Genomic DNA, 25270 nt, shown 5'->3' on the forward strand with positions numbered 1-25270 from the left:
CTCCGGCCAAATTGAGGATATGACATGCACACCAGTCATATCCTCGGTTCAGCGTGGCTGGCCAGAGGACAGGGTAGATGAGGAGGAGGAGGAGGAGGAGGAGGAGGACAGCATGTTCAGTCATCTTGTTGGTCAGGCTACTGAAGTCCTGGCTGTTAAGAGTCTGGCGCACATGGCTGACTTTATGGTAAGCTGCCTGTCTCGTGACCCTCGCGTTAAGAACATCTTGGCCGACAATCATTACTGGTTGGTAACACTGTTAGACCCACGCTACAAGGAGAACTTTTTGTCTCTTATTCCCGTGGAGGAGAGGTCAACCAAAATGCAGCAGTTCCGGAAGGCCATAGTCACGGAAGTAGGCAAAGCATTCCCCTCACAAAACGCTAGCGGCATAGGTCAGGAATCAGTGGACAACCGAGGCGTACAGCCGAGAGAGGCACAAGTCCAATCCGCCAGAGGTAGGGGAACAGTCTTTAAGATGTGGGACAGTTTTCTCAGCCCCTCACGTACCACAGCCCCTGAGGTGCGGGGTAGTGCCACAAGAAATCCTAAGTTTGCCCAGATGCTGAAGGAGTACCTTGCAGATCGAACAACTGTACTCCGACATTCCTCTGTGCCTTACAATTATTGGGTATCCAAGCTGGACACGTGGCATGAATTGGCTCTCTACGCCTTGGAAGTCCTGGCCTGCCCTGCTGCTAGCGTTTTGTCAGAGCGTGTTTTTAGTGCCGCAGGTGGAATCATTACAGATAAACGCACCTGCCTGTCAACTGAAAATGCTGACAGGCTGACTCTGATCAAGATGAACAAGGGTTGGATTGGGCCAGACTTCACCACACCACCAGCAAATGAGAGCGGAATTTAAAGTTTGCCATGTACCTCCACTCACCCATGGGTACACACTTCTGGACTTTGGATAATCGCTGGACTGCTCCTCCTTCTCCTCATGCGCCACCATGATGATGACCGTTACAAATTGCAATACTTAGGCCTTTGTTTCAGGTATACCCCCAGTGGTAAATTTTTTCGCCCATTCTTTGCAGAATGGACATTACAACGACAGGAGACCCGCTCCTTTGCAATGGGAACAATGTTTTGAGGCCCTCATGCACGTCTCTACCCAGGGACAACGTGGAGCCTCCCAATTTTTGGCTGCCCTGCCTAAGGGCTATACTATAATACACCCACTTCCTGACAATGGACACTTAATGTTTTGAGGCCCTCATGCACGTCTCTACCCAGGGACAACGTGGAGCCTCCCAATTTTTGGCTGCCCTGCCTAAGGGCTATACTATAATACACCCACTTCCTGACAATGGACACTTAATGTTTTGAGGCCCTCATGCACGTCTCTACCCAGGGACAACGTGGAGCCTCCCAATTTTTGGCTGCCCTGCCTAAGGGCTATACTATAATACATCCACTTCCTGACAATGGACACTTAATGTTTTGAGGCCCTCATGCACGTCTCTACCCAGGGACAACGTGGAGCCTCCCAATTTTTGGCTGCCCTGCCTAAGGGCTATACTATAATACACCCACTTCCTGACAATGGACACTTAATGTTTTGAGGCCCTCATGCACGTCTCTACCCAGGGACAACGTGGAGCCTCCCAATTTTTGGCTGCCCTGCCTAAGGGCTATACTATAATACACCCACTTCCTGACAATGGACACTTAATGTTTTGAGGCCCTCATGCACGTCTCTACCCAGGGACAACGTGGAGCCTCCCAATTTTTGGCTGCCCTGCCTAAGGGCTATACTATAATACACCCACTTCCTGACAATGGACACTTAATGTTTTGAGGCCCTCATGCACGTCTCTACCCAGGGACAACGTGGAGCCTCCCAATTTTTGGCTGCCCTGCCTAAGGGCTATACTATAATACACCCACTTCCTGACAATGGACACTTAATGTTTTGAGGCCCTCATGCACGTCTCTACCCAGGGACAACGTGGAGCCTCCCAATTTTTGGCTGCCCTGGCAAAGGGCTATACTAAAATAGACCCACTTCCTTACAATGGGCACTTCAGGTTTACAGGCCATCATGCACGTCTCTATCCAGGGACAATGTGGACCCTCCCAATTTTTGGCTGCCCTGGCAAAGGGCTATACTAAAATAGACCCACTTCCTTACAATGGGCACTTCAGGTTTACAGGCCATCATGCACGTCTTTATCCAGGGACAATGTGGAGCCTCCCAATTTTTGGCTGCCCTGCCTAAGGGCTATACTACAATAGACCCACTTCCTTACAATGGGCACTTCAGGTTTACAGGCCATCATGCACGTCTCTATCCAGGGACAACGTGGAGCCTCCCAATTTTTGGCTGCCCTGGCAAAGGGCTATACTAAAATAGACCCACTTCCTTACAATGGGCACTTCAGGTTTACAGGCCATCATGCACGTCTCTATCCAGGGACAACGTGGAGCCTCCCAATTTTTGGCTGCCCTGGCAAAGGGCTATACTAAAATAGACCCACTTCCTTACAATGGGCACTTCAGGTTTACAGGCCATCATGCATGTCTCTATCCAGGGACAACGTGGAGCCTCCCAATTTTTGGCTGCCCTGGCAAAGGGCTATACTAAAATAGACCCACTTCCTTACAATGGGCACTTCAGGTTTACAGGCCATCATGCACGTCTCTATCCAGGGACAATGTGGAGCCTCCCAATTTTTGGCTGCCCTGCCTAAGGGCTATACTACAATAGACCCACTTCCTTACAATGGGCACTTCAGGTTTACAGGCCATCATGCACGTCTCTATCCAGGGACAACGTGGAGCCTCCCAATTTTTGGCTGCCCTGGCAAAGGGCTATACTAAAATAGACCCACTTCCTTACAATGGGCACTTCAGGTTTACAGGCCATCATGCACGTCTCTATCCAGGGACAATGTGGAGCCTCCCAATTTTTGGCTGCCCTGCCTAAGGGCTATACTAAAATAGACCCACTTCCTTACAATGGGCACTTCAGGTTTACAGGCCCTCATGCACGTCTGTATGCAGGGGCATTGGTGAACCTCACAATTTTGGACTGCCCTGGCAAAGGAAAATACTACAAAGACTCACTTCCTCAAAATGGGCACATTAGACTCAAGAGGCCTTCATGTACGTCTCTTCTCAGGGACATCGGAGTGCCACACAATGTTTTCACGTAAAATCTTTCATGTATTAATCTCAAAAAGTAACATACACCAGCTCTATCTCACTCTTGCGTATGTGCCCTTAACATTTCTGCCATGAAAAATCATTTTGGGGTCATTTTGGAAGGTTTTCTGGTGAGTCCGTAAAAATGGCGTGAAACGCGGACAAAATTGTTCACAGCTGTGACTTTTGAGTGATAAATGCTTCAAGGGGTCTTCCCCATGCTGTTGCCATGTCATTTGAGCACTCTTCTGAGACTTTTGTGACATTTTTAGGGTTTCTCCATGCTGCCGGGGGGTCATTTCACAAAAATACTCGGGTCTCCCATAGGATAACATTGGGCTCGTTGCTCGGCCCGAGTACACGAGTATCTTGGGAGGCTCGGCCCGAGCTTCGAGCACCCGAGCTTTTTAGTACTCGCTTATCACTATCCATAACATATGCAGTCATGGTCGAAAGTGTTGGCCCCCTTGAAATTGCTCCAGAAAATGAAGTATTTCTCTCCAAAAATTATTGCAATTATATGTTTTGTTATAAACATATATGTATTTCTTTTACTTCATTTGGAAAACAGAAAAAAATACAGAAAAAGGGCAAATTGGACATAGTTTCACACAAAACCCTTTAAATGGGCCGAACAAAATTGTTTGCACCCTTAACTTAATATTCTATTGCACACCCTTTGGAATAAATAACTGCAATCAATCGCTTCCTATAACTAACAACAAGCGTCTTAAACCTCTCAATTGGAATTTTGAATCACTCTACTTTTGCAAACTGCTCCAGGTCTCACATATTTGAAGGGTGCCTTCTCCCAACATCAATTTTAAGATCTCTCAACAGATGTTCAATGGGATTTTTATCCAGACTCCTTGCTGGCCACTTCAGGACTCTGCAGCGCTTTATTTCTATCCATTTCAGGGTGCTTTCTCAAGTGTGCTTGGGGTTATTGTCCTGCTGGAAGACCAATGACCTAGGATGCAAATCCAGCTTTCTGACACTGGGCACTACATTTGATCCAAAATCCTTTGGCAATCTTCAGATTTCATGATGTCTTGCCCACAACCAAGTCATGCAATGCCAGAGGCAGAAACACAATCCCAAAACATCTTTGAACTCTCAACATATTTGACTGTAGCTACTGTGTTCTTTCCTTAGTAGGCCTCATTCCATTTTTGGCAAACTGTAGAATTATGTGGTTCACCAAAAAGCTCTGTCACATTCTCATCTTTCCACAAGACGCTTTCCCAAAAGGATTTTGGCTTACTCACCTACATTTTGGCAATTCACAGTCTAACTTTTTTATGTCTCTGTGTCAGCAGTGGGGTCTTCCTGGGTCTCCTGCTATAGAATTTCATTTAATTCAAATGTGAAAGGATAGTTCGGGGTGATACTGATGCCCCCTAAACCTGCAGGCCAGCTTGAATTTCTTTAGAACTTGATAGAGGCTGCTCATCCATCACCCGGTCTATCTTGTATCACGGCCGCCACTAGGAATTTCTGGGCACCATACTGGAAAAATTTTGGGGCCCCCTTGAGACACCACGCAGTCTCCACCTCCACCCTTCAAACCTCCCACACTCTCACCGCCATTCTTGGAAAAATGTATATATATATATACATATATATACACACACACACAGTCATGGCCAAGTGTTAGCACACTTGAAGTTGTTCTAGAAAATATCTCTCCCACACTGCCGCATGTATAATATCCCCCCACACATTGCCCCTTTGTATAATATACCCCCACACAATCCCGTGTGTAAAATATCTCCACACACAGTTGCTCCTCTGTATAATATCCTCCCACACAATGCTTCTCTGTATAATATCCCCACACAACTACTGCTCCTCTGTAAAATATACCCCCAACACACTGCTCCTCTGTATAATATCTCCACACACACTGCTCCTGCTTCTCTGTGTAATATCCCCCCACACACTGCTACTCTGTATAATATACCAACACCAGTGTGTCAATAAATAACGGACACCAGTGTGTCAAATAACAGCAAATTAGGAATATAACAGCATAAGTTCCACAGTGCACATGTAATTGCCAGTCCAGCGAGCCACACATAAGGACCAGGTCCCACCACACTCGATGCGCTGTTCGCAACAAAAGCTTAGGGGCACATTGCACACTATGACATCGCAAGCTGATGCTGCGATGCCGTGCGCGATAGTCCCCACCCCTGTCGCAGCTGCGATATCATGGTGATAGCTGCCGTAGTGAACATTATCGCTACGGCAGCTTCACATGCACTCACCTGCCCTGCGACGTCGCTCTGGCCGGCAACCTGCCTCCTTATTAAGGGGGCGGGTCGTTCGGCGTCATAGCGACGTCACACGGCAGGCGGCCAATAGAAACGGAGGGGCGGAGATGAGCGGGACGTAAACATCCCGCCCACCTCCTTCCTTCCGCATAGCCAGCGTGAACCGCAGGACGCAGGTAGGAGATGTTCCTCGCTCCTGCGGCTTCACACACAGCGATGTGTGCTGCCGCAGGAACGAGGAACAACATCGTAACATCGGTATTTCCCAATTAATGGAAATGACCGACGCTACACCAATGATACGATTACGACGCTTTTGCACTCGTTAATCGTATCATAAAGGATTTACACACTACAATGTCGAGAGCGACACCGGATGTGCGTCACTTTCGATTTGACCCCACCGACATCGCACCTGCGATGTCGTAGTGTGCAAAGTGCCCATAAGGCGGGCTTTGCACAATGCAACATCGCAAGCCGATGCTGCGATGTCGCACGCGATAGTCCCCGCCCCCGTCGCAGGTACGATATCTTGTGATAGCTGACGTAGCAAAAATTATCGCTACGCCAGATTCACATGCACTCACCTGCCCTGCGACCGTCGCTCTGGCCGGCGACCCGCCTCCTTCCTAAGGGGGCGGGTCGTGCGGCGTCATAGCGACGTCACACGGCAGGCGGCCAATAGAAGCTGGGGGGCGGAGATGAGCAGGATGTAAACATCCCGCCCCCACCTCCTTCCTTCCGTATAGCCGCCGGCGGCAGGTAAGGTGATGTTCCTCGCTCCTGCGGCTTCACACACAGCGATGTATGCTGCCGCAGGAACGAGGAACAACATCGTACCTGTCGCGGCACCGGCATTATGGAAATGTCGGTGAATGCAACGATGATACGATAACGACGTTTTTGCGCTCATTCATCGTATCATCTAGCATTTACACAATACGATGTCGAAAGTGACGCCGAATGTGCGTCACTTTCGATTTGACCCCACCGACATCGCACGTGCGATGTCGCAATGTGCAAAGCCGCCCTTAGACCAGTTTCTTGCGAAATGCGCGTTGACTGTGTTGGGACCTGGCCCTTACATGTGGCTCGCTGGACTGGTAACTACCTGTGCACTGTGGCACTTATGCTGTTATATTCCTAATTTGCTGTTATTTATTGACACACTGTTATATATTATTACTATATTTATGCATTCACTATTAATTATTTATAATTGCTACGATAAAATGTGTTGTCTGCACTGAGGGATTTATTTATTGATCACTTATTTGTTATATTTATGTTCCATACCAGCTGAGTTTGCCAGGTGTCTCCCCCCTTTCTTTACTTGTACCTGTTGTAGTTTTATCTTTGGTGTTGTACCTTTTTATCATTCCTTAATAAAAATTGTCTTTTATGGTGATTGGCAAAGGCATGTTTTTGTTTATCTTAATTTTTTGCTTGCTGCCATTATGTATGGCTTGTGTTACAGGTTGTATTACCTGCAGCAGTGTAATGAGGTCGCTTCCTCCACATGACTAATTTGCATGCAATGCCCTAGAAAGGCTGTGGACTGACTGGGGCCTGGCAAAGAGGGGGGCCTAGCCAGGGCCCTGGGCTTAATAAAGATAAGTAATTACCCCAGGCTCAGCTGGGCCCCCCCTCTTCCCTGGGCCCCATACACCAGTCATGGTTGTCATGCCCTGACGTGGCCCAATTCTGCATTGCAACCTTTTATCAATTTTTCTCTGCCGGCCACATCCAGGGAAGTTAGCTACAGTGTTATGGGTTGTAAACTTTGTGAATACAGTATGTTGCGCACCATGGACAAGGAAACATCAAAATCTCTGGAGATGGACTTGTAACCTTGAGATTATTGATATTTCTCAACAATTTTGGTTCTCAAAGAAGCCATGATCAGAACCAAGAGGACATGACAGGACACTGGGGGCAGACAGAGACATGGTCAAGATACAAGCCAAGGGTCAGGATTCCAGGACAGTACGTGCAGGATACAGGGAGCAGGCAGGGGCGTGATCAGGAGGAGGTCTGAGATCAGAAGCCAGGAGGTAATGACAAACACAAGGAGACAGGCAGAGAAGAGTGACATTAGTCCAGAATCAAGTGCCAAGATGAAATCACTGAACGCTACGGGCGCTAAGAGCACTACTGTATAACCAGGAAGTACGACTGGCGATGTTCTGGGCGAGCATGCTTCCTAATCAAGCAAAGCAATCACCAGGAACGAGGAGCATCTGCATAGGCACCTCGTAGTGCCAGCGTAGAACCCAGTGCTGAGAGACAACCCATCTATAGGTGCTCAAGACAAACAGCAAAGCATCCAAAACTGTAACAAGCTCTGCGCGATTGAACAGCAAGCATCGGCTCTGCAGGGGAGCATGGCAGAACATAAACACAAAATGCTCCGCACAACAGAACCGTGACAGTTCTCTTCTACTCTTTCTGGTTTCCATGCTTAGTGTGGCACACACAATGAAAAGATTGAGTTAAGTTCTCCCCTTTTTATCTGGTTTCAGGTGTGATTTTCATATTGCCCACACCTGTTGGTTTCCACAGGTGAGTTTGAATGATAATCACATCGTTCAAACAAAGTTATTTGCCAACCATTTTGAAGAGGTAGCAACAATTTTGTCTGGACCATTTGGGGGTTTTTGTTTGAAATTGGTCCAGTTTACCTTTTTTTCTCACTTTTTGTCTTGTTCCAATACACTCATACGAACTAAGCATTAGTATGACAAAAAATGTGTAATTGCAATAATTTTCTGGGAGAACCACATCATTTTCTGAAACAATTTCAAAGGTGCCAACTAGTTTTCAGCCATGTCCTTATTAGGGTATGTGCGCACGTTGCTTTTTACCTGCTTTTTCTTCTGCGCTGTTTAATGCCAAAATGGATGTGTTCTTCTATTCAAGCAAAGTCTATGGGAATTTGGGTTTCTTGTTCACACTATGTTGTTCAAAATGCTGCCTTTTTGTGGCCGAACTTTGGTCAAAAACTCAGCTTTGCAGTGCAAAACCCAAATGGCAAAAACAATTGACATGTTGCTTCTTTGAAATGCTGAGTTTTTGACCAAAGTTCTGCCTCAAAAAGGCAGCATTTTGAACAACATAGTGTGAACAAGAAACCCAAATTCCCATAGACTTTGCTTGAATAGAAGAACACATCCATTTTGGCATTAAACAGCGCAGAAGAAAAAGCAGCAAAAAAGCAGGTAAAAAGCAGGTAAAAAGCAACGTGCGCACATACCCTTAGCCTGTATTGTAATTCTGCACAAATAGTCTTTTCACTTTAGTTATAATTTTTGCAATTCTCTGGTGGAATGAGAATCTATTCGGCTGCATGTGATAAATAGGTGAATATTGTTAGAGCACCAGTGGACAAAGTATATATAATTTTATATGTTAGTATTTGTATTTAACCATTTTGAACAAGAAAAGATGGGTTAATGAATTGATGTGATGGGTAACTAAAAACATAGCAATATTTAGGGGTACTTTGCACACTACGACATCGCAGGTGCGATGTTGGTGGGGTCAAATTGAAAGTGACGCACATCCGGCATCGAAGGCGACATCGTAGTGTGTAAAGCCTAGATGATACGATTAACAAGCGCAAAAGTGTCGTAATCGTGTCATTGGTGTAGCATCGGCGTAATCCATAATTACGCTGACGCGATGGTCCGATGTTGTTCCTCGCTCCAGCAGCAGCACACATCGCTGTGTGTGAAGCCGGAGGAGCGAGGAACATCTCCTACTGGCGTCACCACGGCTCCCGTAGAATATGCGGAAGGGAGAAGGTGGGCGGGATGTTTACATCCCGCTCATCTCCGCCCCTCCGCTCCTATTGGCTGCCTGCCGTGTGACGTCGGAGTGACGCCGTACGACCCGCCCCCTTAATAAGGAGGCGGGTCGCCAGCCAGAGAGACGTCACAGGACAGGTGAGTCCATGTGAAGCTGCTGTAGCGATAATGTTCGCTACGGCAGCTATCACAAGGATATCGCAGCTGCGACGGGGGCGGGGACTATCGCGCTCGGCATCGCAGCATCGGCTTGCAATGTCGCAGCGTGCAAAGTACCCCTTAGTCTATGTGTTATAGATGAATTTATAGATATCGGAAAGTTGGGCAAAGAAACAGCAAATAGAATTTTTGAAGAAAAATATAAAGCTATGTACTTTGGAATGTATTACTTTGTGTATATTTCATCAAAACAAATGTAAAATTATGAGAAAAAAATAACAAATAGTCACTGTCAGGCTGCTACTGCCAAGGCATATTAGGTTAAAGAGGTACAATATTTTTAATTTTATAAGACACGCCAGATTATAAAATGCACCCCAAATTTAGAGAAAAAAAAAGTAAAAAAAAAATTGGGTCCGTATTATAATCCGGTCTTGTCTTACCGGTGGGGTAGCAGCGGTGGTGGAGTGAGGTCACAGGAAACAGAGGCGGTGCTGGAGTGGGGCGTTGCTGAAGGCAGGCGGCGGGTGTCACGGGCGCTGTGAGGCAGCAGCATCCAGAAACTGTCGGCAGTGCAAGCTTCATAGAAATGGTGCCCGGAGTCAGTGCATGCTCAGATTCAGCTATCGGCTCAATAACGAGCTGAGATCTCATCTGCGCACGCTCCACTTCCAAGTGAAATTTTCCTTAAGTTCGCTCCTGGGAGACCCCATGGAACAGAGGCGGTATTTGCACAGATGAGATCTTGAACCAAGAGCTCAATTTGCGCATGCGCCGACTCAAGCCGCCGTTTTTTGAATCTCACACTGCCAACATTTTCAGAATGGCCCCTGCCTCCCCTTCCACAGCGAGCACAGCCTGACAAGAGCATCAGCATTGCCCACAGCATTAGCACCTCCCACATAACAGCGCACAGCTTGCAGTATCAACCCTGACTTCTGTCAGTATTGACCCTGACTCCCTTTCCACCATCCCCCAGTAAGCTACATTTGGCTTATAAGACACCCCCTCATTTCCTCCCAAATTTTTATGAGGAAAAGTGTGTCTTATTATAATCCAAAAAATACAGTATTTCCTTCTCAGGTAGGCAAGACTAGAAATCACAGGTTCAATAGCAAATTGAGAGCATGCTGGCTGCAGTGATTACATGTGGTAATGAATATTATTGTATGAGGCATGTATACAGAGAACAATGGAGGCATGAGAAGATGTATGTCAGCTGTGATAAATTAGAAATAGTATGTGCATATGTTGAGCACGTGCAATGAATTTTTCTGAACTATATTGAACAAAAATATAAACGCAACACTTTTGTTTTTGCTCCCATTTTTCATGAGCTGAATTCAAAGATCTTAAGGGGGCTTTACACGGTACGACCGATTGTGCAATTTCACAATCGATCATACCCGCCCCCGTCGTTTGTGCGTCACGGGCAAATCGCTGCCCGTGGCGCACAAAGTCTGTAACCCTGTCACACATACTTACCTCTCGTGCGACCTCGCTGTGGGCGGCGAACGTCCACTTCCTGGAGTAGGAGGGACGTTCGGCGTCACAGCGACGTCACACGGCCGGCGGCCAATGGAAGCGGAGGGGCGGAGATGAGCGGGACGTAAACATCCCGCCCACCTCCTTCCGTCACATAGCCGGCCGCGGCCGCGTGACGCAGGTGAGCTGCTGTTCATCGTTCCCGTGGTGTCACACGGAGCGGCGTGTGCTACCCCGGGAACGATGAACAACTAAATTAAACGATATTATGGAACCTAGCGAGCAGTACACGACTCACGATTTGTGAGCGATACTGCGTCGCTAGGAGGTGTCACACAGGCCGGCATCGCCAGCGATGCCGGATGTGCGTCACAAAAACCGTGACCCCGACGATCTATCGCACGATAGATTGTCTGGTGTAAAGCAGCCTTAAGACTGAGATGCACTTCTATGAAGATTGTCAATTGTCTTTAACCCTTTTACAACTGAGGATGTACTAGTACGCCCTAAATCATGAAAGGGTAATCACTGCCGGCTGCTGCGGTGAGCCGGCGGTGATCCCTGCACATGTCTGCTGATTTGAACAGCAGACATTTGCGGCTAACAAGCATGGGTGCACGATCCACCTGCGCCTGTTAACCCTTTAGATTGTGCTGTCAAAATGTAATTTAAATGGCTGCGGCAGGGGACCACTGGCAAGGAAATGGCTGTGGCAGGGAACTGCTGCCATCGGAGGCCCCGTGAAGCAATCATGGGGAGCAGATGGTTACCATGGTAGTGATGGTTTATGTGAGAACACCTTTTGCTATCATGATGGCTTTAACAGGAATGCAGCATTTCTGCTGATCAGTGCTGTGTAGCTCTGATCAACAGAAATGAATCAGCGATCAAACTGCTGATCCTTATAGCCCCCTAGTAAAAATAAAAAAAGTAAACAAAAAGTTTTAAAAAAGTTTTAAAAAATAAAAAAAACTTAATAGTTCAAATCAACTCCCCATTCACCCCATTGCAAATAAAACGATTAAAAAACATTAAAAATATGCACACATTTGGTATCGCCATGTTCATAAATTTCAGATCTATCAAAATATAAAATCAATTAGAAGGTGGCCCGATTCTAACACATCGGGTATTCTAGAATTTACGTATTGTGTAGTTAATGTATGATTTTTGTTATATATATATATATATATATATATAGATCTTGTTGTGTGTAGTTGCCAAGTGTTTGTGTAGGGCGCTGTAAATGTTCTGGGTGTTGTCTGGGTGGGAAGGTGTGAGAGTGGTGTTGTTTGTGTGTTGCGTTGTGTGTTGCATTGTTTGTGGAGCACTGTGTGTCTGTAGCGTTGTGTGTGTGTGGTGCTGTGTGTGTTGCGCGGTTTGTGTGGGTGTGTGTGTGTGGGGTGCGTGTGTGTGTTTTTGGGGGGAGGTATGTTTTCTGCAATGTGTGTGTTGCGCGGTATGTGCATATATTTGTGTATATTTGTGTGTGCCGCAGTGTTTGTGTGTTGTGTGTGTGCAGCATTGTCTGTGTGTGTGTGGGTGTCTGTGTAGTGCGGTGTTTGTGGTTCCCAGTGTGTGTGTGGTGTTGTGCGGTGCGTGTGTGGCGGTGTGTGTGTGTGTTTTGGGGGGAGGTGTGCACCCCCCATCGTGGTCAACCCCCAATGCTGCATCCCCCATCGTGCTCCATCCCCCATGCTGCGCACCCCCCATTGTGCTCCATCCCCCATGCTGCGCACCCCCATCGTGCTCCATCCCCCATGCTGTGCAACCCTATCGTGCTCCATCCCCCATGCTGCGCAACCCCCATCGTGTTTCATCCCCCCATTCTGGGAACCCCTATCGTGGTCCACCCCCTATGCTGCACCCCCCATCTGCTCCATCCCCCATGCTGCACCCCCCATCATGCTCCATCCCCCATGCTGCACTCCCCATCGTGCTCCATCCCCCATGCTGCGCACCCCCATCATGCTCCATCCCCCATGCTGCACCCCCCATCGTGCTCCATCCCCCATGCTGCACCCCCCATCGTGCTCCACCCCCCATGCTGCACTCCCCATCGTGCTCCATCCCCCATGCTGTGCACCCCCCATCGTGCTCCATCCCCCATGCTGCGCACCCCCCATCGTGTTTCATCCCCCCATTCTGGGCACCCCCCATCGTGCTCCATCCCCCATGCTGCACCCCCCATCGTGCTCCATCCCCCATGCTGCGCACCCCCCATCATGTTTCATCCCCCCATTCTGGGCACCCCCCATTGTGGTCCACCCCCCATGCTGCACCCCCCATCGTGCTCCATCCCCCATGCTGCACTCCCCATCGTGCTCCATCCCCATGCTGAGAACCCCTCAGAGAGGAGTATAATAGGAGGATAGGGGGGCGTGGCCTAGCGGGCATAGTGTGAGGGGGCATGGCCTAGCGGGCATAGTGTGAGGGGGCATGGCCTAGCGGGCATAGTGTGAGGGGGCATGGCCTAGTGGCATAGTGTGAGGGGGCGTGGCCTAGCGGGCATAGTGTGAGGGGCCGTGGCCTAGTGGGCATAGTGTGAGGGGGCGTGGCCTAGCGGGCATCGTGTGCGGCGGGCGGGCCTGGCCAAACGGTTAATCCATGCGGGGGGGTCAGGCCGAGCCGAGCGGCCAATCCATGTAAAGGGGTGGGGCCAGTCCGAGCCCAGTGGCCAATCCGACGGTTGTCACTGTAAGGACACAATGTCACTGAAACGACACAATTTTGGAGCAAGACAAACAGACAGACAGACAGACAGAATAAGGCAATTATATATATAGATTAACCTGATCGGTAAGCGGCAAAGCAGAAAAAAAAAATCCAAATGCCAAAATTACAGTTTTTGGTTGTTGCAAATTTTGTGCAAAATGCAATAACCGGCGATTAAAATGTAGCATCTGCCCAAAAATACTACCATTAAAAACATCAGCTCTAGAAGCAAATAATAAGATGTCAATGAGCCCCATATCCTGAAAAATGTGAATGCTATGGATCTCAAAAAATGTCACAAAAAGTGTGCCATTTTTTTTAGGCAAACTTCTGAATTTTCTTAACCCCTTAGATAAGAGTAAACCTATAAATGTTTGGTATCTACGAACTCATACCAACTTGATTCATCACACCAACACAGTTTTACCATATAGTGAACGCTGTGAATAAACTACCCTCAAAACATTTGTGCAATCACAATTTTTTTTTTGTTTTTCCGCACTTGGAATGTTTTTTGCTGTTTTCCAGTACACCATCTGGTAAAACTCATGGTTTCATTTAAAAAATACAACTCATACCGCAAAAAATACCCTACATATGGCAAAATTGACAGAAAATTAAAAATTTTACAGCTCTCGGAAAAATAGGAGCAAAAAACAAAAAATGTAAAATCGACCGGGGATGAAGGGGGTTAATGTTAACATTCTTGAATATTAAGATTGATGGTTTTGACTAATATCTACTATTTACTCACCCACTTCTACAGCTTTTACAGTCACTAAAAACTGTAAACTTTACCTACATGGGAAGAACCATTAACTTTGACTCCAATGGAGATGCCAATACTGGATATGATGTACTGATCTGGAAATTGGGCAGTGATGGAAAGATTAATTTTACTGTATTTGCTGAATATGATACTGAACAAGACCTCTTCACATTCCACAGTGATAAAGAGAATGACTTCATTGATTTTACGGTAATGAGAAAATTACATTTTAAATATTACAGAATTCTGACTAAGAGCAATTTCACACATCCGCGCTATTTGGTCTGATCTCAGATCACAATGCACAGACTGGCCACGCATTTCCTGACATGAGCATGCCAGCTGCATAGAAATACATGAAGCTGTCCTGATCGAGTCGGAAGAGCCACGGCCAGTCCGTGCATTGCAATCGTTATAGGACTGAATTGCACTGGCAAGCTAAAAAGTGCTTACCTTGATGTTTTTATTTGTTCTGTAAAAATGCTAAATTAAATCAAGCATTAAAATAAGGAAAAAGGAATGTTATAACTATAGCCATTAACCCAATAGATATCAGCCCTGACCGCAAAGTTACTTATTATTAGATATGGGGCTGTAAAACCCGTCTGATTGTGCTGTGCTATGTAGGAAACTACAACACTGGACAGAAAACTCCGAGCCCATCTGGTTTAGGTACAGATCTGGTCAGAAAATAGTGCCGCAGCTGTCACAAATATTACATTGCCATCTTTAGAGCAGGTTCACAAGGAGCAGTTTAGTACAGTACTTGTTTGTATCATAGCCGAAGTCAGGATTGGATTCAAAAAGAGGAAAATAAGGTATAAGGGGCAAAGTCTTTCCTTGTGGATAGTGACTTGCTTGACATGCTGGTGTAAAGAGACTTAAAGGCCACACAGGAGAGCTGTCAGATCTTCTACATGTTACACCACGCAGGAGAGCTGACAGATCTTCTACATACTACACCACACAGGAGAGCTCACAGATCTTCTATATACTACACCACCAAAGGGAGTTGACAGATTTTCTACTTACTACACCTCACAGGAGAGCTGACAGATCGTCTATATACTGCACCACACAGGAGAGCTGACAAATCTTTTACATACTACAACGCAAAAGAGAGCTGACAGATCCTCAATGTACTATGCCACATGGGAGAGATGACCAATCCTCTTTATACTAGACCACACGGGAGAGATAACAGATCCTTTATATACTACACCACAGAGGAGAGATGACATATCTTCTACATACTAAACCACACAGGAGAGATGATAGAGCCTCTATATACTACACCACATTGGAGAGCTGACAGGTCCACTATACATTGCACCACACAGGGGAGCTGACAGATCCTCTATATACTACCCCACACAGTAGAGATGACAAGTCCTTTTATATTACTACGGGCCCATTCCCATACTGTGTCACCCCCAGTGACATGTCTGAGATTTCAGTGGACCCTTATTCAGTGAAGAGTTATGATAAGACTCAGAGACACAAATATTACTTACTTTAGTTTGTCTCTGTGGGTGATGCAGGAGGGAGTTGTCTATTTCCTTCTGTTTTCCATCGTTAGCGCACTAGTGAAGAGAAGAGGAAGCAGGCACTTCACCAATCATATTACAGCTCCAGGCCTGTTCTGTTATGACGAGATGACAGGTGTTCAGAACAACAGCGTTCCGATCAGCAGGCAAGCAAGCTGTACTTTGCAGCAGAAGGCGGTAGAAATTTTAGTGCTCCACTAATTCGAGATTGTCCAACCCGGGGAGGAGTGAGGAGTTAATCGATAGGAAATGCTAGTTGGACCTGCATCAGTCAACAGGGGCATACCAGAAAATCCTCCAGTACTCCGGTGGGCCAGTCTGACCCCGCCAACAAATCTGATTTGTCTCAGAGAGAGGTGTCTGACAGGGGTCTTCTTGTCTGTTTGCAATTTGTATAAGAGAGGAAAAGTGACATACAGTATAATACTCTTATTATATATGTCTTCAAAAACCTGTATGTGTGAACTTGGTTTTGGTCATTGTCCTGAACTATCTGTTTTCATGATGATTATCAATATACAGTATATTATTTAGCACAAATTAATATTTATGCTCAACCTTTTCAGATATTACAGAAGGTAGAATCTCGATGTTCAGATGAATGTAAGCCTGGACAAATGAAAAAAACATCAGCAAGTCAGCATACATGTTGTTATGAATGTGTTGCGTGCCCTGAAAATCACTTTACCAACAAGCCAGGTACTATCCAAAAACACAAGTCACAATTGATAAAGTGAGAAATTGAATTAAAAGCCTCCAGTTACTCTACAGAAACTATAGTGAACATTCTGCCTACCATTATTAATAGTGTATTTTGCACTCATAACATTAGAGAAGATAGTTTGTAATTGCATCATATTTGTTAAAAAACGCAGTCAGAACAGAACCAAATATCAGAGATAATGGATTACTCTTCTGCATTTTCTGTAGCTCTTCATTATCTATTCTGAATTATATTCAGTATTTAAAGACGTATTGTCATCAGGCCAAAAGTGACCAGTTTTTGCTTTTAATTTATTCCCATTGCTCTCTTGAGTAATTATTTAGCGTTTTTTTGTTTTAGTTTTTTTTATAACCTCTACCAGGTGACTCTAGAGTCATGAGCCTTTTTATTTAATGCTGTGTTTTCTAATTTTTACCAAGAGGGTGTGGTTTACATGATTTTCTGGGGTTGTTCCAATATTCTTCCAATATTCTTCTCTGCATTATTATCCTATGAGCCTCACCCCTTTGTAAAGATCATAAAAATGTGTAAAGCTGATATCTCTGGAACCATATGGTGGATTTAAATAAAACTAAGAAACAACAAAACCCAGAAAAAAGGGGAGCAGTGAATACAAAATAAGATAAATATAAACTGACCACTTTTCAACTGTTGATATATCTCTTTAATATAAATCTAAAATACTCAAGGGAATAGCGAGAACAAAAAAGAGAAAAAAACTAGCCCACTTTTGACCTGATAATGTAGATCTTTAATATACACTTTTCTGATCCATGTGCTGTATGATTAATGCAAACAAGTAGCAGTCCCCAAGATCCCCTTTCCAAATCCCTATGTAGTGTATATATTGAGGTGGCGAGCAGGAGTGGACCCACTGAACCACAGGGGAACCCAGGCTTACTCTGATGTGGAAGGGAAAATTTAGTAAGCATCTACCGGATATATGCCAAAGCATCAGGTGGTGATAATGGGCTTGACTGCCAGGTGCCACGCCTAGGGCAGTGTCCAAGACTGTGGCAGCTGACCCCTATGGTAACAAAGGGCTCAGGTACAGGCAAGTACAGTCTATGGCTGTGTTCCCTAATTCCAGTCCTCAAGACCCAGCAACAGTCCATGTTTTCAGGATTTCCTTAGTATTGCACATATGATAATTTAATCAACTGCGTAGGTGATGATTCCAACACGTGTGGCTTGCTAAGGAAATCCTGAAACGTGCACGTTGATGGGCCTCAAGACTGGAGTTGGAGAACACTGGTCTATGGTGCAGGCAGGTGCATCTGGGATGGCTGATGAGGACAGGACAGCTGGAACAGGTGGATACTGCAGATACTGAGAGGAATGGGAAAGCAGACACAGGTACAGGTAATGAACACTGGAAACTGGAACCTGACAGCTTGCTAGCTAGGCAGAAACTAACTAACTGAAAATGTTGCTCAGGCACCTCCCCTAGTAGAAGGATGCCTTAAATATCTAGTGCCTCTCAAACTATGTTATTTCCGCGTAATAGTGTGCTGATCCTTTAAGAGCAGGGAAGGAGTGCATGTTCTAGGTGCACTCCCAGACGATCTGTGTGGTGTACACACATTGACAGTTGGGGAGAGATGGGGGAGGGGGCAAACCAGCTGCAGCAATGAGTATGTTGGCATCCCTCCTGAAGGAGAGAAGCAGGATAGCGCATAAACACCGGCATTAGAGTATACAGTGAAAAGTCACTTAGCTTGGGCATGCAGAATGCCTAATCCAGAGTCCTATTTAGTGGTCTACACCTTTATCTAAAGAAAAGTGTTCTCCCACCATCCCTGGCCATAAACCGAAAGCAACATACAGGCAACAGCTCTTTGGTCGTTTGGAATCAGGTCATTATTGTTCTTCCTAAACATCCATTCCATGCAATGGCCATATGCAATATCACATTTATCTGTAATGGCTGCGGCAGGGAAATGAGCATAGCTAATTGTTTGCTATGGAAGGATCTTGGGAAAGTAATCAACCCATTACCTGCATGGTTATATGATAGAGTGGATGTCTTACATGGGAAAGCCCTTTTGTAATATTTTGAACAAGCATGTACACTGTTATTTTATTTGGACATTGAAGTTTAACCAAAGTGGCCATTTTGTTAAACTTTTTGTGTTATTTTCTGTTTTGTCTCCTTTCTAGATATGGGCTCATGTCTCCAGTGTAATAACAAGACTCACTGGTCTCCAGTCAACAGCTCTGTATGTTTCTTGAAGAAAATAGAATTTCTTCGCTGGGATGATGGTCTGGCAATTGTCCTCCTAATAATCTCTTTTTTTGGAATATTTGCTATTTTTGCTATAGCCATCCTGTTTGCCAAGAACTTTGATACACCAGTGGTGAAGGCATCTGGAGGCTTTCTCTGTTACGTCATCCTCATTTCTATCCTTTTCAGTTTTGTCAGTGCGGTCTTCTTTATTGGTAAACCAGCTGAGTATAAGTGCAAAGTAAGACAAACTATGTTCGGGATTAGTTTTACAGTAGTCGTGGCTTGTATTTTACTAAAATCAATCAAAATACTGCTGGCATTTACGTTTGAGCCAAGATTTCACAGCATTTTAAAGTTCCTTCACAGGCCATTTACTCTGGTTTTCGTCTGTAGTGGGATTCAGGTGCTTATTTGCACTACATGGTTGGTTTTTTGGTCTCCGGACATTAAAGAGAATTTCTCTCTTCCAAAAACAATCATATTAGAGTGTAATGAAGGCTCCACCGTGGCATTTGGTATAATGCTGGGATACATTGCTGTTTTGGCCTTTGCAGGTTTCATTTTTGCCTTTAGAGGGAGAAAACTACCAGAAAACTACAATGAAGCAAAATTTATAACATTTGGTATGCTGATTTACTTCATTTCATGGATAACGTTTATTCCCATTTACGCCACTACATTTGGCATATATTTACCAGCTGTTGAGATGATAGTAATCCTTTTATCAAATTATGGCATCTTGTCATGTACATTTTTACCAAAGTGCTATATTATTTTATATAAGCAAGACACTAATACAAAGTCTGCGTTCCTGAAAATGATCTACAAATATTCGTCCAAAAGTGCTAGCACGATCACAGTGAGTCAGGTGTCATGCAGCTCCCCCTCATTACCAGAGTACGGCTCTATGCAAGACAGTCCACCAAGTAAGTCAGCCGTGAGTTGTATAAGCAATAGCTTTTCATTCCATGAGGTGCTTGTGAGAACAGATATTCCTCCCACCAGAAACAGAACCCTTCCAAGAAAAAGAACGTCAAGTATTTGATGGACCTGTAATTTCCCACTTGAACATTATAGAAAGTCACATTACAAAGCAGACGGTTCCTAAAGTAGCGCAATACAAACCTAGGAGTGGTAGGAGTAGGGTTATGGATAACACTATTACCTTTGTAAGAAAATACAATATATACAATATATACAATATATACTGTACAAAGTGACATATAAAAGATTAAGGAAATCAGATAACTACCTCCAGGCTTACAAAAGTATCAATAATTCTAACTATTTCCCTTCTAAATCTAAAATATTTATCTACAAAATCCTATTTAAAGGGGTTGTCCACTACATGGTAAACAACCTTTTTACAGCACCACTCAAGCATTTTTTGTCTTTCAGCACTGGAGAGTTGCTTTAAATCTAAAGCGGGCTTTACATGCTGCGATCTCGCTAACGAGATCTCAAGCAATCGTACCCACCCCCGTCGATTGTGCGACATGGGCAAATCGCTGCCCGTCGTGCACAACCTCGCTTACCCCCGTCATACGGACTCACCTGTCTTGCGACGTCGCACTGGCCGGCGATCCGCCTCCTTTCTAGGGGGCGGTTCGTGCGGCGTCACAGCGTCATCACACGGCAGGTGTCCAATAGAAGCGGAGGGGCGGAGATGAGCGGGAGGTAACATCCCACCCACCTTCTTCCTTCCGCATTGCCGGTGGAGGCAGGTAAGAAGATGTTCATCGCTCCTGCGGTGTCACACACAGTGATGTGTGCTGCTGCAGGAACGAGGAACAACATCGCTAATTAGAAGAGAACGATTTTTTGTTTTAGGACGACCTCTCCGCGGCAAACGATTTTGGTCGCTTTTGTGATCGTTTTAGGTCGCACATAAGTGTCACACACCGCGATATCGTTAATGACGCCGGATGTGCGTCACAAATAACGTGAGACCGACAATAAATCATTAACGATATCGTAGCATGTAAAGCCCGCTTAAATCCTCTAACAAAGGGTCTTATACTTACTTTGTGGCATTTTCATCTACAGTAATAATTAGTGCTGTGCCCATGTTTTAGATTTTTTTTTTGTGCAAGGGATTTTGGTGATAAACTTGGGGATTTTGTGTCCATCTTTACATGGAAAAGTACTTCTTTTACTATTCTTGATCTATCCATAATCCCAATTCTAAAAAAGTTGGGACACTGTGTCAAGTATAAAAAGAAACAAGAATACAACGATTTTGAAATCTCTTGTAGCCATGTTTTATTCACAACAGAGCATAGTTAGTCAAACATGGCCATTTTTCCATTTTATTAAAAAAAAGCTCATTTGCATATAGATGGCAGCAATATATTTCAAAAATATTTGGACAGTATAATGTTTTCCTTTTTGTAGCATTCCATCTTCTTTTAAGAAATCTGTAAATATCTGGGAAGTGATGAGAGCAATTGCTGGAGTTTTGGGAGAGGAACCTTGTCCCATTCTTGTCTGATGTAGGATTCTAGCAGCTCAACAGTCTTGGGTCTTCTTTTTTGGATTTTTTTTGTTTCAAATGTTTTCTACTGGTGAAATGTCTGGATGGCAGGCAGCCAATTCATCAATCAAACTTTTCTTCTGTGAATCCATGATGTGATGGATGCAGAATGTGATTTAACATTGTCTTGCTGAGATATGCAAGGCCTTCCCTGAAATAGACATTGTCTGAATAAGAGCATACGTTGTTCTAAAACCTCTATAAAATGCTCAGCATTGATAGTGTGTAAGCTTCCATGCCATAGGCCGTAATGCAACTCAATATCTACAGAAATGTGGCTTTGAACTGTGTGCTGATAATCAGCTGAGTGGTCCTTCTCCTCTTGTGCACTCAGGTCCATGGTTTCCATATTTCAAATTTTGATTCATATGACCACAGAACAGTTTTACATTTTGCATGAGTCCATTTTAAATGAGCTTTGGTGGAAATAAGATGGCAGTGTTTTTGGATTGTTTTAATACATGGCTTCTTGGCATGCTAGACCTTTCATTTGCATTTTTGGATTGCATAGTGAACTGCTTTCAAAAACAATGATTTCTGGTAATATTCCTGAGCCCATACAGTGACTTGCATGACTGAATCATTCTGCTTTTTAATGCAGTACTGCCTCAGGGCCCATAGATCACAAGTATCCAATATTAACTGTTAAGGGCGCTTTACACGCTGCGACATTGCTAGCGATGTCGATAGCGATCGCACCCACCCCCGTCGTTTGTGCATCACGGGCAAATCGCTGTCTGTGGCGAACAATATACGAGGTACACGTCACACATACTTACCTTCGTAACGATGTCGCTGTGGCCGGCGAACAACCTCTTTTCTAAGGGCGGTTCGTGCGGCGTCACAGCGATGTCACACAGCAGGCAACCAATAGAAGCGGAAGGGCGGAGAGCAGTCGCATGAAGGTCACTCCTACCTCATTGCCAGAGGACGCAGGTATGCTGTTGTTCGTCGTTCCCGGGGGGGCCCCCGTAGCGATGTGTGCTACCTCAGGAACGATGAGCAACCTGTGTCCCAGAAGATCAACGACATTTTGAAAATGAACGACGTGTCAATGATCAACGATGTGGTGAGTATTTTGGATCATTAGCGGTCGCTCATACGTGTCACACGCAACGACGTCGTTAACGAGACCGGATGTACGTCACGAATTCCGTGACCCCAAGCGACATCTCATTAGCAATGTCGTTGCATGTAAAGCGGCCTTTACACTTGTCCCTTGTGCACATGGATTTTTCTATAATTTCTGAATGTTTTGATAACATTATGTACTAGAGATGATGAGATATTGAAAGTCTTTGTAATTTTAAATTGAGGAACAATTTTTAGACTTGTTTACTTGGTGATCCTCTGACCATCTTTTCTTCTGAGAGACTCTGTCTCTCTAATATGCTATTTGTATTTATAGTCATGTTACATTGGCCTTGTGAAAACTAACCTTCATTGACTGTTATTAATATCACTTACTTTTCCAGTTTTGTTGACTTTCTTGAGATAACACATCAAGGCCACTATTTAATTTAAAAAAATTATCTAATTTTGAAATTGATGGCAGCAACACACTGCCATCAATTTCAAAATTAGATAATTTTTTAAAATTAAATAGTGAACTGTCTAACTTCTAAACAGTGATATGTGTTCTTTTGTGAATAAAATATGGCCATAAGAAATTCCCCAGTTGTTTGTTTTTGTTTCACTTTTACATTATACAGCGTCCCAACTCCTTTAGAATTGGAGTTGTATCTATCGTTTTTATATATATATATATATATATATATATATATACAGTTAGGTCCAGAAATATTTGGACAGTGACACAATTTTCGCGAGTTGGGCTCTGCATGCCACCACATTGGATTTGAAATGAAACCTCTACAACAGAATTCAAGTGCAGATTGTAACGTTTAATTTGAAGGTTTGAACAAAAATATCTGATAGAAATTGTAGGAATTGTACACATTTCTTTACAAACACTCCACATTTTAGGAGGTCAAAAGTAATTGGACAAATAAACCAAACCCAAACAAAATATTTTTATTTTCAATATTTTGTTGCGAATCCTTTGGAAGCAATCACTGCCTTAAGTCTGGAACCCATGGACATCACCAAACGCTGGGTTTCCTCCTTCTTAATGCTTTGCCAGGCCTTTACAGCCACAGCCTTCAGGTCTTGCTTGTTTGTGGGTCTTTCCATCTTAAGTCTGGATTTGAGCAAGTGAAATGCATGCTCAATTGGGTTAAGATCTGGTGATTGACTTGGCCATTGCAGAATGTTCCACTTTGTTGCACTCATAAACTCCTGGGTAGCTTTGGCTGTATGCTTGGTTTCATTGTCCATCTGTACTATGAAGCGCCGTCCGATCAACTTTGCGGCATTTGGCTGAATCTGAGCTGAAAGTATATCCCGATCCACTTAGAATTCATCCGGCTACTCTTGTCTGCTGTTATGTCATCAATAAACACAAGTGACCCAGTGCCATTAAAAGCCATGCATGCCCATGCCATCACGTTGCCTCCACCATGTTTTACAGAGGATGTGGTGTGCCTTGGATCATGTGCCGTTCCCTTTGTTCTCCAAACTTTTTTCTTCCCATTATTCTGGTACAGGTTGATCTTTGTCTCATCTGTCCATAGAATACTTTTCCAGAACTGAGCTGGCTTCATGAGGTGTTTTTCAGCAAATTTAACTCTGGCCTGCCTATTTTTGGAATTGATGAATGGTTTGCATCTAGATGTGAACCCTTTGTATTTACTTTCATGGAGTCTTCTCTTTACTGTTGACTTAGAGACAGATACACCTACTTCACTGAGAGTGTTCTGGACTTCAGTTGATGTTGTGAACGGGTTCTTCTTCACCAAAGAAAGTATGCGGCGATCATCCACCACTGTTGTCATCCGTGGACGCCCAGGCCTTTTTGAGTTCCCAAGCTCACCAGTCAATTCCTTTTTTTCTCAGAATGTACCTGACTGTTGATTTTGCTACTCCAAGCATGTCTGCTATCTCTCTGAAGGATTTTTTCTTTTTTTTCAGCCTCAGAATGTTCTGCTTCACCTCAATTGAGAGTTCCTTAGACCGCATGTTGTCTGGTCACAGCAACAGCTTCCAAATGCAAAACCACACACCTGTAATCAACCCCAGACCTTTTAACTACTTCACTGATTACAGGTTAACGAGGGAGACGCCTTCAGAGTTAATTGCAGCCCTTAGAGTCCCTTGTCCAATTACTTTTGGTCCCTTGAAAAAGAGGAGGCTATGCATTACAGAGCTAAGATTCCTAAACCCTTTCTCCGATTTGGATGTGAAAACTCTCATATTGCAGCTGGGAGTGTGCACTTTCAGCCCATATTATATATAATTGTATTTCTGAACATGTTTTTGTAAACAGCTAAAATAACAAAACTTGTGTCACTGTCCAAATATTTCTGGACCTAACTGTATATATATATATATATATATATATATATATACTGTACACACCAAAAGTTTGGACACACCTTCTCATTCAAAGAGTTTTCTTTATTTTCATGACTCTGAAAATTGTAGATTCACATTGAAGGCATCAAAACTATGAATCAACACATGTGGAATGAAATACTTAACAAAAAAGTGTGAAAACAACTGAAAATATGTCTTATATTCTAGGTTCTTCAAGGTAGCCCACTTTTTGCTTTGATTACTGCTTTTCACACTCTTGGCATTTTCTTGATTAGCTTCAAGAGGTAGTCGCTGGAAGTGGTTTTCACTTCACAGGTGTGCCCTGTCTGGTTTAATAAGTGGGATTTTTTGCCTTATAAATGGGGTTGGCACCATCAGTTGTGTTATGAGGAAGTCTGGTGGTCCAGCTCACCCTAAACCATCTCGATTGGGTTCAAGTCT

General features: G+C 44.4%; 1 protein-coding gene across 1 annotated transcript in view; it reads left to right on the plus strand.

Annotated features, from left to right (window-relative positions):
* Positions 1 to 19906, plus strand: part of GPRC6A (G protein-coupled receptor class C group 6 member A) — a 103368-nt gene extending 83462 nt beyond the window's left edge. The window contains exons 4-6 of the mRNA XM_075338314.1: positions 14361 to 14573; positions 16486 to 16609; positions 18795 to 19906. Of these exons, the coding sequence (XP_075194429.1) occupies positions 14361 to 14573; positions 16486 to 16609; positions 18795 to 19906 (1449 nt within the window). The remainder of the gene's footprint in view (positions 1 to 14360; positions 14574 to 16485; positions 16610 to 18794) is intronic.
* Positions 19907 to 25270: the final 5364 nt, after the last annotated feature.

The sequence above is a fragment of the Anomaloglossus baeobatrachus genome, chromosome 3, assembly GCF_048569485.1.
Source record: "Anomaloglossus baeobatrachus isolate aAnoBae1 chromosome 3, aAnoBae1.hap1, whole genome shotgun sequence".
NCBI lineage: Eukaryota > Metazoa > Chordata > Amphibia > Anura > Aromobatidae > Anomaloglossus > Anomaloglossus baeobatrachus.